Source organism: Malassezia pachydermatis (genome assembly GCF_001278385.1).
Source record: "Malassezia pachydermatis strain CBS 1879 chromosome Unknown scaffold7, whole genome shotgun sequence".
Lineage (NCBI taxonomy): Eukaryota > Fungi > Basidiomycota > Malasseziomycetes > Malasseziales > Malasseziaceae > Malassezia > Malassezia pachydermatis.
In genome coordinates this window covers 431,989-450,512 of record NW_017253144.1, presented here as the reverse complement: position 1 = coordinate 450,512, position 18,524 = coordinate 431,989, and the positions used below count along the sequence as shown (strand labels likewise).

Below are 18,524 nucleotides of genomic sequence, written 5' to 3'. Positions count from 1 at the left end.
GAGATGCATGTCATTATAGTGAGTTCTTTCTCCAGGATATCCGTGTCGGTCTTGGGGGCATCAGTACTAGATGCCCAATGCTGAATCCAAAACAAAATAGCTTGAACAAGCAGTGGATCCCATGTTATTGTCTTTCTTTCTCCAATACTTTCCCTGACATCATCTAATAATCGCCAGCCCCATTCTTGCATTTGATAAGTAACAAAAACAAGTTCATTTATGTCGTTTTGTGACATGACGTTAAACCATAGCGTAGAACCGAGAAGTTTGGAGATTGACTGAAGAGCCTCCCTTTGAAGTATCAATTTGGCCTCATCAAAGTCCATTTGAATATTAAGTAGCGCTCCCAAACTCATCATATATAGTTTGATTGATGCCACCTCATGACAATTTGGGGAGGAAGTGTCATACTCGTCGAGAATTCGGATCAGAACTGGAATAGCTTGTGAATGAAGAAGAATGGATCTGTTGTTGTCTGATTCAAGTTAGATGATATGTTACATACCATGATCAACGCATAAGTTAGCCAGAATTCGCAAAGCTTCAAGCCGATTTGCAATGGAGGATTCATGCAGGATCCGGAGACAGAGCTGGGGTAAATTAGTCTGCCCTAGTTCATTTCGAAGCCTTTCGCTTCGTAACTCATCGCCAATATTGTGTAATATAGTGTGAATTTCGTCACTTTCCTCATATGAAATAGAATAGCGGGCAGCGACCTGTCGGATCTCATCCACTATGACGTCTGATTCTGAAATCATGGTGGAAAGAGCTGCAGCTCCGCCACCTCCACAATGTACGTGTCTTGCCATCATTATGGTTTCTCGTCCGCCGGTGTCAGCGCTAGAACAGACGGCAATGAGCCGTTTCTTTTGCGCGCGCCAATTTGCAGTGATTGGAGCTAGTACGGACCGTTCCAAATTTGGGAACCATGTGCTTCGATGGTACATTGATCGGCATATGCCAGTTACACCAGTTCATCCAAAGCAAGAGAGTATTGAAGGTATTCGAGCCGTGAAGGAGCTTAAGGAGGCGACTGAGCAGGCACCCAATAAGTTCGAAGCTTTGACAGGTGTTTCTATCATTACACCCCCTTCGATAACAAAAATGATTTTGGAAAAATACGCGCAAGAATCACAAATTGAGGGGTTCTGGCTTCAGCCCGGAGCAGCAGATGGGATTGTCGGTAGGTAACAGAATGCACAATTACCATTAACATTACAGTTAAATGGATTCAGGAGCAACCAGAAGAGGTGCAAAGTAAAATTGTTTATTCCGGACCATGCGTGCTTGTAGAAGGAGACAAACTTGCTCGATCCTGTGGACGGCTATGATCCAGCTTTTGTACTGTGCTAGAACCTGTACATTTTGGGCTGTATTAAAACAGGCTATAACAATTTCTGAAAGAGTTCATCATCATAGGAGAGATTAATCACTAGATCGAATAGATGGCAGATGAAAAGACTTAAACTTCTTCGCGAGACTAAGCTTGCGAAACAGCAGGCGCTGGAGCTGTTGGAACTGACGCATCTGGGTAAGCATACGTGTAGGATGCAGTAGATTGAGGATAGTGGGTATAAGTCTCCGTCATTTGTGGGATTTCAGAGTTCACGTGGTCAGTCTTGGTGAGAGTACGGACATCTTGCGTAGAGAAAGTCGACTCTTGTCCATGATTTGGGTCGGATGCATGAATTGGCCAGGCATATGCGGCGGGCGTGTCTTGAGTAGCAGTAGGCACGGAGTGCTTGTGGAGACCATGTTCTCTTTGAATAGGAATAGCCGGATCCCAAGCTCCAGTATACGCTTCCTCATGAACAAGCTGTGGTATATTACGACTGTATCGATCCATGCCTCCTCCTCCTCCTTGACCCGTTTCAGCATAAATCGTATCCAGGGCTCGCGCGTTCCGCCTCTTTTTTATTTGACGGTATAGTAACCACGATGCAACAAGAACAACAATCAAGCCCACAACTCCACCAACGACACCACCAACGACAGCACCTACATCTGTTTTAGCTTCCTTGGGAGGAGTTGGTAAGTTACTGCTTGGCGCAGGAAGCACGGACGTGATAGTACGGTTCGTTATAACAGTTTTGCCTTGTACAGATGAAGTCTCCGTGGAAGTGACAATGACTTGACGTCGCACCCGCTTCAGACTAGCATTATCGAATGCTATAGTAGGTGTAGCAGTTGGACGCATGCCTGACTTATGGAGCTGCGACATCGTACAGCGTAGACGGATGCTACCGCGTAATTGCACAGCCGACAAGCGTGCAAATGAGCCTCGACCAGGGGGCGAACTCAATAATCGCATGACTAAACAATCTCTCGCTCCATACGACTTTCAAAGGGCCGACGCTTGCACCCCTACCATGTTGGGGAGAACTATTCGAAAGGGCAATGGTTGAAAACTCATTCAAAATACAGATATATAGGTTTATGTACGTGTAGCTTTAGAGTGGTCGTTACTTTGAATATTGTGGCATTTCTGGTGGCGTCGAAGATTGGAGTTCACACTGAAACAGCGACCACAACCTGGGACATCACAACGGAAAGGCTTCTCTCCCGTATGTGAGTGGATATGGGTCCGCAGACTTGACGGTCGAGAGAATCGCTTTTTGCAGTAGCTGCATTCAAACTTCCCTCCTTGACTAGTTTGACGGCCACTATTACGCTTGATGTAGTGTGCAGACGGTGAAGTCTTAGTAGAAGAAATCGTGTTGGATTCATTCTTCATAACGGGGGAAGATTTTTTCAAAATATCGCCTGAAACGTTTGTCGTGTATTTCAAATTTTCTTCACCTGAAAGTGACTTAATGTGCTCAGCAGAAGAAGCCGTGCCCATATCCTCAAAGAATCCTGGAAGTTCATTGCTAGGAGTAGCGGGGTCGCTATCACTTGATCCACTCGAGGAAAAGGAGGCGTATCTGTACGGAGTATCGCGGTGGGGGTAATCGTCGTAAGACAACATGGTAGGTCGTTCAGAGATGCTGTTGAAGGGGGAAGTTTCCAGGACCCTGGTCCTGTGCAAAGAAGCATCACTGTGACCCGTCCAAGTACCCATGCGCCTGTTATGTTGGGGAGCCATAGACCGATGCCATACATTAACGGTGCCAGACTGATACATGCCATGATCTGTAGGGTGTTCATCCCTCATGTTCATACTTTGCAATTTCGTAGGAAGAGATGAACTTAGATATGGCGGAGAGATGCTTCGTCCATAATCATAACTAGATTTCCGGTAGGAAGGGCAATGGTAAGAATTATACGGATGAGATCGAGATCGGGAATGGCTCCGTGCGGTAGCAGGTGAATGCAGATTGTACGACATCACTTCGGGCATATGGAGTCCTGGTGTAGAAATGTTGTGTGAACAAGACGGATGGACATAGTGTGATCGCTGGTGACCTGCATTGAGCTCATATGACAACAAGTTGCGAATCCCAGGGAGGCTTTGTCCTGCCATAGAATTGTTTTGGCTTGACAAAGGCGATGTCGCTAATCTAGAAGATAAAATCATGATGGTAGGAGTGATAAGTGACGGCTGTGTTTGCTAGTATCATAAAGAAATACAATACGCCCCGGGCTGAGCCTGACGCCCCTTTGGTCGTTGGGGTAACCCCGACATAAAGAGGAAAATCGCATTCCTGTTGGCGGCCTTGACGTCACCTTGGTCTGTGCGGATTACCCTGACCAGATGTGGCGTAAAATTAATTGATATTGGCTGGAAATTCTCAGCAGTTTGCCAGACAAACACTAAATTGGGGATATAGGGATACGAAAATAGCAGCTTCTTAGGTCATGGGAATTTCCGACGATCAGGTGCTAAAATATGATTGGTCCAATTAGATATCAATCCTGGGATCGCGCAGCCTCGTCGTTTAAGCGAGACTGTAATCGAAAGTCTACGGCAGCCAGGTGACGATCGCTCAAAGGAGCTGGGGGTGGGGGTGGCCCTGACGGCCCGTAGCGATCTGGGCTAATCAATCCAGAAGATGGGAGACTTGATTTACCCTTATAATGCGAAAGAGAGTTCAAAGGGGTCATCGTGGGAAACGAAGAAAAATCACAAGACGATAATGACGCCTTGCGACTTTCAGCTGGCGTTCCACCCCACAAAGAAGTACGCGACTGAGCACCTGATGGGGTGCCATCGTCAATGTCAAAATCCTCTTCTTCCTCATCATGAGTATCGTCGTCGTCGTCCTCTTCGGGTGCGTTGCCCTCTGTGTTCTCTGTGGGATGCTGTAAATTATCAGAATCGTTGGTAGAGGTACCATAATGTTCTCCCCCTCCTTTGGATAGAACTTTGTGCTTTTTGTCTTTCCCTTTTGCAGGTCTGAAACTCATTTGATGCTTACGCTGGTTCCAGTTGAGTGTGCGCGAAACAGAATCAAACCATGGGCTCTTAATATCCTCAGGGCTCACCGTAATGAAGGGATAAGGCGAGGCCGTAATAAGCACATGATCACCACGTTTAATTTCAATACGACCTCGTCCGTCGAAGCTAGCCCAGGCATTACCACGCGAGCCGTAGGGAACAGCAATGCGCATTTCCATAGTATCTGGGATAAGCATAGGGCGGAATGACAGTGTATGGGCACAAATAGGCGTCATGAGTATGGCAGGGATGTTTGGATGGACCAGAGAACCACCTGCAGAAAGGGAATAGGCTGTCGAGCCGGTAGGTGTGGAAATACAAAGACCATCAGCTTGTGCTGTGGTCAGATGAATATCGTCGGCAAATACTTCCAGCATAGTAACATATGGACTTGGTCCTCGATCGACAACGAGGTCATTCAAAAATTCGATCGATTCAACAGGACGAGTACGGAAATAGTCCGTCTCGTTGTCAACAGGGATTTGTGTGTCATTGGCATCAGCCCCCGACTCCATTTCAATTGAGCACCAGCCACGGTTTTTAATATTACGGATAACCACGTCTTCGGTAGATGATTCGATCAATTTTCTGCGGCGACGAGCGATCGCAGGGTCAATTTTATCGATAGCACGATAAACTGTAGCACGGAAACGCATGCGCATATTGAGACGTGTGCCTTGGTCAAGGATATGGGAGAGCGTTGTCTTGTAGTCTTCAAATTTAAAGGGAGTGAGAAAGCCCAGGGAGCCCAGGGAGAAGGGAATAACAGGAGGAACATTCGTCTGGAAGAGCCAAGAGGCGAAAAGGACAGTACCGTCGCCGCCCAAGGTGATAACAAAGTCAAAAAGCGATGGAGATTTGGTGCATAGGTCACTATTCCAAAAACGCAACTGCCCCTCATCACTCGCCAGACATTGGTTTGTATTATTTTTGGCAGTATCCTTGCTCGTGGGCTCAAACAGGTGAGGGTGTTCTTCCTTCATGCCTGCCACATTGAAACGTTTAGAGGTCTTTAATTGCTCATCCACGTACACGATCAGTCCTCGTTTCCGTCCTGGACGAGGGCGTGTCATGAGCCAAAGACTAAGCTCCCGCGTGCATAAAACAAGGTGGTTATCACGCGCTTTGGTTATAATCAAGATGCTCTCTGTGTTGGAATGGACGCGAGCTCGATCTATTTTGTTAGTCATGAAAATACATACACAGACTCTTGTACATCTCCCGTACGCTGACAGCTGTTCTGGAAAGCTGTTGCGACATATTACTCATACGATCCACGGTAGGATCAGTGCAGGGATCAGAATCAGGGTCGCTCTCATTCTGTGATAGGTTTTCGCTTAGGCTTTTTTGTGACTTCTCTAACACGACATCGATGGAAGGTGGCTCTGTTACGGTATATTCCACATCTTTAGTCTGCGACATGGCCGTAGATAATGGTCGCCGGAGTATAAACTCGGTGCTGCGACTACGGCATGTGAGAAAAACGAAATTTTTTTTGCGCACGAGACACTCCGAGCATGCAACAAGCGCAAGACGCTACCGAGTGGCGCTTTGATCCAGCTATGGCACGCGTGATTGATGTCGCATCGCTGGCTAAGGCACGCGTCCTTGTGCCATATGGTCTGGCGTCAACCCTAGCGTTCATTGCTATGATATACAAAGCACGCCGTGAATATATGGACGAAGCTATGGCAGCTGCATGGGTCGCTAATAGCAACGGCTGCATGGCGGTATGTGGCACGATTGCTCACGACAGATTATGTTCAACTTTATTGCCTTTGTACTGATTGGAAGCGGTAGAGTACTGCAAATGGTCTTGCTGGGCCGGCTCCGCCGTCAGGAATTAGATGTACGTGTGCATATTGACTCATCATCCTAGACACTTCGTGAAGCGATTGGCATTGAGCTTTTCGACATGATGGTAACTCTGACGATGGTGTTTTATAAGTTCGATATTCGCTATTTGATGCTTGCAGGCGTTCTTATGATGCACAGCATGTTCCAGCGACTTTGTTCAGCGCGTATGGACTCTGTATGTACAGAAATGACTGACTCTTAGATGAATCAGGTTCCAACGGTTCCCCGCCATTGGCATGTGCGCATGGCGTTCCTGTTCACCTATCTCCAATCCAACCTGACTGTATTGGTACCTGCCATGATTCTGTTCCTTTTGCAAAATGCGGGACCGGGTAATGTGATGATCTTGTTTGCTACGGATGGCATTATATACCAAATCCACTTACTTGCTCTGATGGCACTCTATGCATGCACTTTCTACGAACTACAGCAACAAGAGCCCTGGGAAGCGAAAAGCAAGTTTGTTTCGCTTATTGAGTTTCTTCGGGATTTGGCTATGTTTCTTGCCTATCCTGTCTGCTATGGCCTCGCCCTTCGGTATGTCCCGCTTACATCGCACTTCATTTTGCCATTCAATGCATTGCGGAATTTCGCATTGTTAGGCTACTCTCTGTATTCTCGCGTTCTTCGCTACATACGGTTCCGGGCTGCTACGCGAGACATGGACAACAAGTACCCTGCTCTCTCCGCTGACGAGGTGGGGCAGATGTCTGACCCGACCTGCATTATTTGCAGGGAGGAATTCACAGCCAACGTGTCAAACCAAGGAGAAACTGCAAGAAGGCTTTTTTGCGGACATGTGTTCCATTTACGATGCCTTCAGTCTTGGTTGGAGCGACAACAAAGTTGCCCCACGTGTCGTCGCGACATTCTAGCCTCGCCAGCTGCGTCGTCGCCCCCACAAACACGCCCAGGGTCTGGTACCAATGCAAGTTACACAAATTCGGCTTCAACATCTCATACCACACCCAGTACAGCATCTACATCCGGCGCGAGTCCGACGATGACGCCGCTGCAGACGCTCCTCCAGCGGTTCAAACAGGAGAGCAACGTGAGGCAAGCTTCCACAGAACACACTCAGTCTCCAACAACAGAGTTGAAGTCGCACCCTGTACAGACGGAATCCACGTTAGATCCAAGAGAAGCAGTACGACAAGCTACACTGAAGCGATTTGGCAATGCGACCTCTGCTGAAACGATTAAGCGTCAGGAAGATACCTCTCCAAGCATGATACCACTCTTCAACCCTGCTCAAGTACCTAACTATGCAACATACTACATGCCTCGCCTGCCACATCCTTTGGCAGAATGGATTCAACCATCTGCGACAAAGTCGCAAGCTCCGACCGAAAATTTGCCCGAAGAAACAGAGACCCGCTTACAGACACAGCTGCGCACCTTGGAAGAAACACAGCAGCTTTTACAGCATGCCATGCATCGTGTCCAAGACGCTCTACAAGACCCGACCTCCCCTGCTACCTCCAATGGGAAGGGGAAGGAGAAAGCACGCGAAGCTTATGACCATTCTGACACCCTGGAATCCTACATACAACATGAAGAGGATTTGTAAGGCGCGTTAGGCTGAGTCGTGCAAGTAGTGTAAATATAGTTCCTAGAATCATGGTATTCAAGTAAGCTTATCACTACAGATGGTATATAGCATTGAGAAAATGCTTAGGGTACGGGGCTTACTTCTTCTTCGGTGTCTTCAGTTTGATTTGCTCATCGCCAATAAAGATACCCTTGCCCTTGTACGGTTCGGGCTTCCGGTACTGACGGATGGTCTGTGCAAATTGTCCAAGATTCTCTTTGTTCGCACTTGTCAGTTTAATGACAGTGGGCGATGGTGTTTGCGCTTTGATGCCGTAGGGAATGGGGATAAGTACAGGGTGGGAATAGCCTAGACGCAGGTTCAACCTCTCGTTCTGGCCAGACGATTCAACCAAGCGCTTTGCACGGTCAATCTCCGTCTGTTTCTGATCAGCTGCATACCAGTGACCACGGCCACGCTCCAATTCCACCTCCAGAGGATGCTTCCGTGGCAATGGATCAGGCTCAACGCTCGCACGATAACCAACACCAACAAGGCGGAGGGACACCTCATGGCCTTCCTCGACACCCTTGATAGCATTCGCACACAGCGCGCGAGTCAGCCCCCATATGCCGCGCTGCAGCTTGGAGTTCTCATCCTCGATAGAAAACGAAATGGTGCGCAACTTCGTCTCTGCATCTTCACCCCAATTGGTATTCACAAAGTGGTGAAGAGGTACAACAATTTCACCTTTCGGGCCTGTAAACACAAGTGTCTTGGCCTTGCGCATCAAGGCGGACAGAGGCCGTGTGGGGCGGGGCTGCGGTGGGAAGTCCAGCACGGTCATGGTAGTCGTCTCTGGCATTTTCACTGGCTCACGACGGGTATGGATCGCACGTAGTAAAGTAGGGATTGCCGAATGCGAACTTTTTGTCCTGATACGGAGGCTGGCCGTAATGGCCTGGGGCCTCCATGCTGGGAACCACATCACAGGCATACCCTTCCCAACGTATGCACAGACGTTCTCGGCGAACCACGGCTATGGCGACGACGTGGTGGTGCATGCTGACTAAGTTTGAGTTATCAAAACTATAATTGTCACGTGATAGGATGGGCCTCTGCGTTAGGTGAAGCCTCATCCTGGTCGTTCTCTCTAGCTTCCCATCGTTGCTATATACCAAAGGTATGTGTGCTTGGAGACTGCATGGGAACGTCGTATATCGTAGGTGACGATGGATGGCAATAGTATTGTCATGCTTTGCATACAGTGCTTTTTGTGAAGAAAACCATGTGTCATCTATGATTGAATACGACGTGCTCCATATGGTCTAGGACGAATCTTCGCAGAATTTGTACTAACGCATTTCCTAGATGGCTCAGCGGCTGACTCTGCGCAAGCGCAACCCTTACAACACCAGGTCGAACCGCCGGCGCGTCGTGAAGACCCCGAGCGGTGAGCTGCGCTACCTTCACATCAAGAAGCTGCCCACTGCCCCGAAGTGCGGTGACTGCCACACTATCCTCCCGGGTGTGAAGGCCCTTCGCCCGCGTGCTTACGCCACTGTGTCGAAGCGTGAGAAGACTGTCCAGCGTGCCTACGGTGGTAGCCGCTGCGCTGACTGCGTCCGCACTCGGTATGTATTTTCAGAGAAAAAGGAAGAATACTAACATCACAGCGTCATCCGCGCCTTCCTTGTTGAGGAGTCGAAGATAGTCAAGAACGTTCTCAAGGCTCAGCAGGCCAAGCAGCAGTAAGCTTTTTCAACAACCTGTATGGTTCGTTGATTAATGGCTTTCTGTGACTATTTTCTTCGTACAAAATTGTCCTTATGTGATCTTCCCCATTCAGGGATATGACCTGCATGTGTAGCTTCTAGCACCCATGCGGTGTAAGATAGGGATATATGTGCTTGATAGCGCAAACATGATCTACATATGCAAGTGTGCGCGTGTGTTTTGTGCGAGTGTGTGTGTATGCACGGGAGAGAAGGATAGTTTAGGACCATGTTGTCTATGTGAATACGAGTGCTCTACCAAGCTGCTACAGGGCTGGTACAATGCGGCACGTCCTTCATGCTGCGACGGCGCCCCTATGACCACCCATCAGCGTCTTGCACCTTTTTTCGTTCGTCCAGCCCGATGCTTAGGGGACTAGTCAGCAATAGTAATAAACCAATCAAGTCTCGTTTTGCACAAATAACGTGTGCCCCGGATGAAGGGAATAGTGACAGTAAAGTGTATGCACGTAAGGCTTGACCCCACCACCTATACACGAACGTCACGTTTATTTGTGTGAACGTCGTGCATCGATTCCATCTCCAAATTTTGGTAGAGAGCCTTGGAGAGAAAGTCACTACGTTAAATTGGGCTAGTGTCTACGGTCACAAAACAGCGGCGTCAGAACCAGGCACCCTGGAACGAGCGTACATTCTGTGTGTGGTGCGAAAGAGTGCATTTTGTCACTGAAAGGACTCTGCATTCGTGTACCGTCTCACCTAGACAAGGAGACCTCTTTATCTAGTTCCATGATTTTTGACGAGCCAAGTTCCTCTACGGCCATGTCGCAAAATGGGGAAGAGATTGTCCCTGATCCTCCTGAGATGGATGCAGCCGACTTTATGCATACGCCACAGTCTGGGCGTATGGAGGAGTCAATGACAGAGAGTGAGCTTGGAAACTCTATGTACAAGCGAACGGCTGACCAAATGGAGGGACATACGCCGTCGTCAACAGGGTCGCGAGACGCGGGTAGCAGTGGTGGTACGCAAAAACAAAAATCGACGCGTGGCGCGCGCGCTTGCACCAACTGCCACCGGTTGAAGATGAAGTGTGAAGGTGCTGAAAATGGCGGACCATGCCTTCGGTGTGCACGCAGTGGACATGAATGCATATTCCTGGAAAGCAATCGTGGCCGAAAGTCGGACAAACGCCGTAAAACGGCTGCTATGCAGCAAAGTCTGAAAAAGGTCGAACATATGCTGGTTTCTTTACTACAGAATATGAATGACACACCTGCAGCCACCATGTCGCCGATCGATGCGACATTCTCGCAGGCCAAACTGAAACACAGGAGCACGAAACCGGGCGCAGATACCAACATTTCCCCCGCCGCAGTTGACATGCTGGTCGAACGTGTGCGCAAACTTGTGTCCGCAGAAGGACTGGACAATGCTAAGACGCATTCCATCCGCGGCATTGCCGAGCAGACTGCCAAGTTCATGCAACAACTTGGTCTGCTAGATGAGACTACCTGCTCAAACCTGTTTGATCCTAGTGATGAACGATTCCTTAAAAAGTTGCTGCAGACTGCCTTAAAGGGAAATGCGTCGATGGACCGTACGAATCCCTCTACGTCGAGCGACAAGATGGATTCGACACGCATGCCGCATTTGCCAGACAACACGCTGAACCCCTTGGGCCTTTTTGCAGAGGCCAGTTTGCAAAATTGGCAACGCAATAACTCAGAAAACCAACGCAACAAACAATTCCCACATTCTTCACGGCATGACAGCCCAGGGACGCTGCCTGGTGGTGATACACCCGGAGTGGAAGGGTTGAACCAAGGCGCACTCCCCCATGGTCAGTCTGGTGCTAGCAAGGACGTGCCGCGGCAGTATGGTGTTGCAAACGAGTCGTACTTCCACTCGAGCACAATGACGCCGATGGCTGCGATGGAAAACGGTGGTGATTCGCCACCGGAGCTGCTAACAGAAGGCATTGTCTCATCAGAGGAGGCGCTCGAATTGTTTCGCATCTTTTTCCATCACTGCTCGCTGCACATGTTCCTCCTCGATCCCGAGTGGCATACGCCGACGTTTGTGTGCTCTCGCTCGCCGTTTTTGTTTACGTGCGTGTGTGCGGTGGCATCAAAATTCTATACACGTCGGCGGGACTTGTATGTACAGTGCCAGCGCCGCGCTATCAAGAGCGCCTTCGATGTGATGAGCCGTGGGCATAAGTCGCCTGAGATCGTGCAAGGGTTCCTGCTCCTGACGCTGTACAACCAGCCGGTAGAACGGTATGAGGAGGATCGGACATGGCTCTTTGCAGGTGTCGCGATCCGCATGGCACAAGACTTGAACCTGCACCGCAAGACAGTGATGTCGAACGAGGAGAAGGAAGATGAAAATAAGATGCGTGACGTGCTCAATCGCGAGCGTACGTGGTACATTTGCTTCTGTGTGGACCGTACGCTAAGTGCACAGATGGGCAAGCCGTACAGCATCCGCGAAGACTTTCTGATTCGGCATGCAGCGGAATGGTGTTTGCAGCCGTTCAGTCGACCATGGGATTTGGGTATTTGTGCGCTTGTCGATTTGCTGCGTGTGCAGACGCGCCAGTTGGACTTTTTGTACTCTTCGACGGTGACGCCGTCTGGTTTGAACGTCGATTTGGACTACCCAGCGATCCTCCCTTCGTTCAACGAGCAGCTCAGTGAGACAATGCAGTTCTGGTACCGATTGGGCCTCGATTCTGTGACGCGAACGTGGCGCCCACTTTCGTCGAGCAATCCTCAGACGGACATGTCGAAGCCACCGCATCCAGACAATATCGCCTTGACGCCATCGCAGAGAAACAAGGAGCGAGGGGAGGACAAGGACAAGAATCCTGATACTGCAGATAAGGACAAGAACATGTCGAAAGCGTTTTTGCCGCTACTGCAGAATCTCGTGATGGATCTGGGCAATTCGGGTGTGGCGGATACGCTGCGTGTTTCGACGCTCTTAGCGCTGCATCAGGCGGGTCCTCCTGGCGATGACGCAGATCTGAGCACACGATCGATGTACTACATTGCACGGCAAGCGCCGCTGCGGTACAACTATGCGATCTTGGTCCTCAACTCGTTTGGTCTGCAGTATGCTCTGGAACGACCAAGTGATGGCATTTCTGCGGACAAGCCACAGTACTTGGTTCGCTGTGTGCATGCTGCGAAAGAGATTATTGCTACTGTGAAGTACGGCATGCGGGAAATTCTGCGGTACGCTCCAGACCCGACCTTTGTCGTGGTTGCCTATGCATGTGTCTTCCTCCTGAAACTGATCCAACCGATGTTTGCCAAGTACATCAATGAGGAGGAGATTATTGCGTTGGTGAACAATACCATCGAAGTGCTGGAAGAGGCAGCGGTCGACCCATCGCATACGCCCGCACTCTACGCGTCGTTCCTTCGCTCATTGGTCCAGTCGCGGCATGAGTCCAGCATGGATAGCGCTTCGCATGGCCACGCCGCGGCCGAAGCGGGACCGTCAGGCGCGGGCGCTACGCACGCGGCATCGATGGGCGAGCCACACCGGGCAGGGACTGGGCCAGCCAACGACCCATCGCTTGCGCCCCCACCCCGCTCGCCCACGTCGATGACCGTGGATCCCACGCAAGTGAACCCGATGGTCGCGGAGTTGGCCGCGAGCGATCCCATGCATATGAACAATGCCCATGGCAGCGAGTTGGAGCTGGACCCGTCAGGGGTGCCCACCACGCTGTCCATGCCTATGGATACATCGACTGTGCCGATCAGTATGCCTGCGCCGCATGATACCTTCCCCGACATTCAAGGTTGGGATGCGATGCAATATGCCAAGGCCCAGGGTGTGGATGTGAATCGTGTGCTTGACAACAGCTTCTGGGCGAGTTTACTGCCGCCTGGGTATGGCAGTGGTGGTCCCAACCCTGTCCCGTCGTTTGACCTCTCGCGTGAGTCGGACTTGTTCCGCCCCTCCTCGGCGTCAGGTGGTCGGGCAGCGTTGACACCTGGCGCGACGCGGGCCTCGTCGCCCACGCTGATGCTGGGCCATTTCCCACTGTGATAGAGGGTGTCATGCTCTATAGACTTTTCATACCATCTAGTGTCTAGATAGGCACGACACGCTGAAGCCATCGGCCCAAGTCGTGGATCTCGGCAGGACAAGCAGAGTGCGGCATCGCGTACTCGTGCCATTCGGCCTTCGACCCAAAGCCCAGCTCGTTCTGAAGCCGGTCGTGCGTCATTTGGCCGAAGGAGAAATCAACAATCTGATCTTGTGTACCATGTGCCTGGAAGATAGGGAACGTCGAGGTGCTGCTTCGCATCGATGCCACCTTCTTGTGCAAGGGCAGCCATGACGAAAGGGCCGCGACACCGGCGAGGGGCTCCTTGTTCGTCACGCCCAGAAGCAGGGACACTGCGCCACCCTGACTGAAGCCTGCGACTACGATACGGTTCAGTGGGACGGCATGGCCATTCAAGCCTGGCGCGCTCCCGTCGACTTCTTGCTGGATCAGCGAACGCACAGCGCTCACACTCTCAAGCAGACCCGCCTCGTCTTCCTCACGATCCAGGCTCAGGAGCGAAAAAACTATCATGAACATTGTAGATGTACGTACCATCAAACCAGCCAGTCATCTTCATGCCCATATTCAGCGTAATGGGACGCACAGGAGCAGTGGGCAGCACGAAGCGAATATGTTGCAAGGCTTGGTCTCGACCCAGCATCCGTGCTACATCAAGCCAGCCTTGAGCCGTATCTCCAAGACCATGCAGAAGGAACACGGTCGCACTAGGCATGCCACCCGCTGCCGGGGGTACAATCACCGTTTTGAGGGCGGCTGCAGCTGCTGAAGCCATGGTGAAGTGGGGATACGACTCCCCACCGGTGCCGGGGCCACCCACCGCGCCCACCGGCGCACGCAGGCACGCCTAGGGAGGGTCAAAATGACACAATTACGTCAGCATGAGCGAGCCACGCCCAGCTTTGACCGGCGCACGGCTTGCGTGGAGCGACGACCATGGTGATCTCCAAGCGTGCCGGTGCCCGCAAGGCAGGCGGTGCTGCAAAGGCGCCGCCCCCCGTAGTGAATCGCGGAATCGCCAAAGCAGACTGGCGTGAAGGCTTCAAAAAGCCGCAAGCAGGCGTGTCCGATATGACCCTGCTCACGCAGATTACCAACGAGGCTATCAATGACAATCTTCATAAACGCTTTGCCAATGGCGAGATTTACGTACGTATGCTTGGCCCTCACACCACAGACATATATCGGCAATGTGCTCATCTCTGTGAACCCCTTTCGCGACCTAGGCATCTATACTGACGAGGTGCTGCATTCGTACCGTGGCAAGAACCGTCTAGAGATGCCGCCGCATGTATACGCCATTGCAGAAGGCGCCTACTACAATATGCTGGCGTACAAAGAAAACCAGTGCGTGATCATTTCCGGCGAGTCCGGTGCAGGAAAGACCGAAGCGGCCAAGCGTATCATGCAGTACATTGCCGCAGTGAGTGGAAACGAGGCTGCAGCGAGTGGCATTCACAACATCAAGGATATGGTCCTCGCGACCAACCCTCTTTTGGAAAGTTTTGGGTGTGCCAAGACGCTGCGAAACAACAACAGCTCACGTCACGGCAAGTATCTGGAAATTATGTTTGATGCGCAGGGCACGCCGGTAGGTGCAACGATCACCAACTACCTGCTCGAAAAGGGCCGTGTCGTTGGCCAGATCCGCAACGAGCGCAATTTCCATATCTTCTACCAGTTTACCAAAGCTGCCACACCGCAGCAGCGCGAGATGTTTGGTCTGCAAGGCCCGGAGGCGTATGCGTACACGGCTGATAGCCAGTGTCTCGACGTGCCTGGCATTGACGATCATGCAGACTTTGCTGCGGCAATGGAAGCGATGAAGATCATCGGGCTGTCGGAGGATGAGAAGACAAGTATCCTGCGTATGCTTGCCTCGATCCTGTGGCTAGGCAACGTGCACTTTGTCGAGAACGAGCAGGGCGATGCAGCGATTGCCAACCCAGACGTGACAGAGTTTGTGGCATACCTGCTGCAAGTCGATGCAGCAGCGGTTCAGCGTGCCTTAGTCCAGCGGATCATGGAGACGCAGCGTGGTGGCCGCCGTGGCTCCGTGTACGAAGTGCCACTCAACCCGACGCAGGCAGCTGCGGTGCGTGACGCGCTGAGCAAGGCCATTTACAACAACCTGTTTGAGTGGATTGTGGCACGTGTGAACCAGTCGCTGCATGTACGTGGCGGTGCGGCGAATGTCATTGGTGTGCTGGACATTTACGGCTTTGAGATCTTTGACAACAACTCGTTCGAGCAGTTGTGCATCAACTATGTGAACGAGAAGCTGCAACAGATCTTCATTGAGCTGACGCTGAAGAAGGAGCAGGAGGAGTATGCGCAGGAACAGATCCAGTGGACCCCGATCAAGTATTTTAACAACAAGATCGTATGTGACTTGATTGAGTCGAAGCGGCCACCTGGTATCTTTTCGGCACTGAACGATGCTGTCGCCACGGCGCATGCCGACCCTGCTGCGGCAGACAACTCGTTTGTGCAGCGCACGTCGATGCTTTCATCGAACCCGCACTTTGAGGCGCGCGGAAACAAGTTCCTGGTGCGCCATTATGCCGGCGATGTGATGTACAATGTGACGGGCATGACAGAGAAAAACAAGGATGCGCTGCTCAAGGACATCCTAAACTTGGTCGATAGTTCGTCCAATGCTTTCCTCAAGGGTCTTTTCCCCGATCGCCCGGATCCTGATAGCAAGAAGCGTCCGCCGACAGCTGGCGATCGCATCAAGGCCAGTGCGAATTTGCTGGTGGACAATTTGATGCAGGCGCAGCCGTCGTACATTCGCACGATCAAGCCGAACCAAAACAAGAGCCCAAGTGAGTATGATACGCAAGCGATTGTGCATCAGATCAAGTATCTGGGTCTGCAGGAGAATATTCGCGTACGTCGTGCTGGGTTTGCGTACCGCAACACGTTTGAAAAGATTGTGCAGCGATTCTACCTGCTCTCGCCAGCCACGTCGTATGCTGGTGACTACATTTGGCAGGGCGATGCGCGCAGTGGATGTGAGCGTATTTTCCACGACACGGGCATTGCGCGTGACGAGTGGCAATTGGGCGTTACCAAAGGCTTTATCAAGAACCCTGAGACGCTCTTTGCGTTGGAAACGATGCGCGATCGGTACTGGCACAATATGGCCATGCGGATTCAACGTGCATGGCGTGCGTACTTGCGCCGCCGCGAAGAAAGCGCACGCCGTATCCAGCGCGCATGGCGGCGTAGCCGCGAAGGCCACGAGTTTTTGGAGTTGCGTGAATATGGCCACCAGATTTTGGCCGGCCGCAAGGAACGCCGTCGATTCAGTCTGATTAGTATGCGTCGATTCCTGGGTGATTACTTGGACGTGAATGGCTCGTCGGCAGAGGGACGTATGCTACGGGCGAGTGCCAATTTGCCTGGCACGGAACTTGTGGTGTTTAGTGGGCGTGCGCAGCTGCTTGTCGCGCGTCTGGGCCGCTCGTCGATTCGCAGCCCTCGTTTCTTGCTGATGACGTCGCGGGCCGTGTACATTCTCGTGACGCACTTGGTCAACAAGCGCCCACAGACTACGACAGAGCGTGTGATTCCTCTCACGGCCATCCGCAGTGTGGGCTTCTCGCATCTTCGTGACGACTGGATGGTCCTCCAGACGGGTCTGGACGAAGGAGATCCGCTCCTGCACTGCGATTTCAAGACAGAGTTTGTCGCGCATTTGCTGCAGCAGACGCGGGGTCAGACGCATGTCACGATCGCGCCGCAATTGGAGTACGTGCGCAAAGGACGCAAGAAGGCGCACATCTCGTTCCGGAAAGATGAGACGGTGCACTTGGGCGACATTTACAAGAGTTCCGTGGTCACGGTCGGCTCAGGTGAGCCGCCCAACAGTGTATCGAGGCCACCGGCCCGCATGCTCCCCAAATCAGAGCGCACAGCACGTACGCGACGTGCAGCGCCGGCAGCGGCAGCACGTCCACGTCCACGTCCAGTGCCCACGGCGCTGCCCAGTGGTGGAGGCATGACACCCGCTGCCCCGCCGCGTCCAACTACGACGACCACGAACAAGCCCATGCCGCCCCCACCTCCCGCTCGCTCGACCGCACCGATGCCGACGACGACGACCACACGCAGTGTCCCTGCGGCGCCTGGGCCCAGTGGACAGGGCTTGCCGTCGTACTTGCAAGCAGCGCCAGCCGCGCCTCCAGCCCCTGCGGCTAGTGGTATACCATCGTATCTGCAATCGACCTCAACTTCTGCGTTGGCCCCGCCTGTGACACAGATTGGCTCCGCGGCGCCGCCCGCCGCCAGTGTAGCAGCAGTACCAACGCCGGCGCCGGCACCTGCACCTGCACCGCCGGCATCGCGAGGACCACCGCCACCGCCGCCGCCAGCGCCGGCCTCGCAACGTTTGCCGCGCTACCGTGCATTGTACGATTTCGCGACAGTCGAGTCGGGTGAATTGCCGTTGACCAAGGGCGATATCGTCGAGCTGGAAGACAAAGAGGGCAACGGTTGGTGGCTCGTGAAGAAGGGGGGCGCAGAGGGATGGGCTCCCGCTGACTACTTGGAACTCGTCCCTGAGACCACGCCGAAGCCACGTCCCCCGCCGCCAGCGAAGCCGACCGGCGCCAAGCCGGTCATGGCATCGTCTGCACCGACGACAGCGAGCCGCGCCGATCCGCCGCCGCAATGGACACCAGCCGACACGCAGGCCGCCCCGATCGCTGTGATGCCAGGGATGGGCGATCCAGGTGGCTTTGCAGCGGTGCTGGCCCGCAAGAAGGCCGAGAATGCCGCTGCGGCTGCCGCCGCGCAAGGCGGTGGGGCGCCGCCGCCGCCGCCCATGTAACAATGTGGAGGGCCGTGGCTTAGTCACGCTGGACGACAACGACACCGACCCATAGACAGCTAGCTTTCCACCACGACATTGCCACGTAGGGCGTA

The 18,524-nt window shown here is 52.4% G+C and overlaps 7 protein-coding genes across 7 annotated transcripts; 4 read left to right on the top strand and 3 right to left on the bottom strand.

The window, feature by feature from the left end:
• Positions 1-3,849: 3,849 nt before the first annotated feature.
• On the bottom strand, positions 3,850-5,800 carry Malapachy_1624 (atp-nad kinase; the record flags this gene model as incomplete). Its single annotated transcript, XM_018136128.1, has 2 exons — positions 3,850-5,552; positions 5,581-5,800. 2 exons carry the CDS (start codon positions 5,798-5,800, stop codon positions 3,850-3,852), a joined length of 1,923 nt encoding a protein of 640 aa, XP_017990836.1.
• A 95-nt stretch (positions 5,801-5,895) lies between these two features.
• On the top strand, positions 5,896-7,805 carry Malapachy_1693 (hypothetical protein; the record flags this gene model as incomplete). The annotated part of the gene is made up of 5 exons (XM_018136194.1): positions 5,896-6,108; positions 6,135-6,227; positions 6,258-6,410; positions 6,438-6,772; positions 7,208-7,805. 5 exons carry the CDS (start codon positions 5,896-5,898, stop codon positions 7,803-7,805), a joined length of 1,392 nt encoding a protein of 463 aa, XP_017990721.1.
• Positions 7,806-7,923: 118 nt separating this feature from the next.
• Malapachy_1683 (ribosomal protein l6) lies at positions 7,924-8,613 on the bottom strand (the record flags this gene model as incomplete). Its single annotated transcript, XM_018136185.1, has 1 exon — positions 7,924-8,613. One exon carries the CDS (start codon positions 8,611-8,613, stop codon positions 7,924-7,926), a length of 690 nt encoding a protein of 229 aa, XP_017990695.1.
• A 524-nt stretch (positions 8,614-9,137) lies between these two features.
• Positions 9,138-9,521, top strand: Malapachy_1649 (60s ribosomal protein l34-b; the record flags this gene model as incomplete). The annotated part of the gene is made up of 2 exons (XM_018136152.1): positions 9,138-9,400; positions 9,443-9,521. The coding sequence occupies 2 exons, from the start codon at positions 9,138-9,140 to the stop codon at positions 9,519-9,521; spliced, it is 342 nt and encodes a 113-aa protein (XP_017990899.1).
• An 803-nt stretch (positions 9,522-10,324) lies between these two features.
• On the top strand, positions 10,325-13,570 carry Malapachy_1663 (zn -c6 transcription factor; the record flags this gene model as incomplete). Its single annotated transcript, XM_018136165.1, has 1 exon — positions 10,325-13,570. The coding sequence occupies one exon, from the start codon at positions 10,325-10,327 to the stop codon at positions 13,568-13,570; it is 3,246 nt and encodes a 1,081-aa protein (XP_017990863.1).
• Positions 13,571-13,613: 43 nt separating this feature from the next.
• Malapachy_1627 (lysophospholipase) lies at positions 13,614-14,367 on the bottom strand (the record flags this gene model as incomplete). The annotated part of the gene is made up of 2 exons (XM_018136131.1): positions 13,614-14,098; positions 14,127-14,367. The coding sequence occupies 2 exons, from the start codon at positions 14,365-14,367 to the stop codon at positions 13,614-13,616; spliced, it is 726 nt and encodes a 241-aa protein (XP_017990702.1).
• Positions 14,368-14,528: 161 nt separating this feature from the next.
• Malapachy_1652 (myosin i) lies at positions 14,529-18,429 on the top strand (the record flags this gene model as incomplete). The annotated part of the gene is made up of 2 exons (XM_018136155.1): positions 14,529-14,741; positions 14,770-18,429. The coding sequence occupies 2 exons, from the start codon at positions 14,529-14,531 to the stop codon at positions 18,427-18,429; spliced, it is 3,873 nt and encodes a 1,290-aa protein (XP_017990655.1).
• Positions 18,430-18,524: the final 95 nt, after the last annotated feature.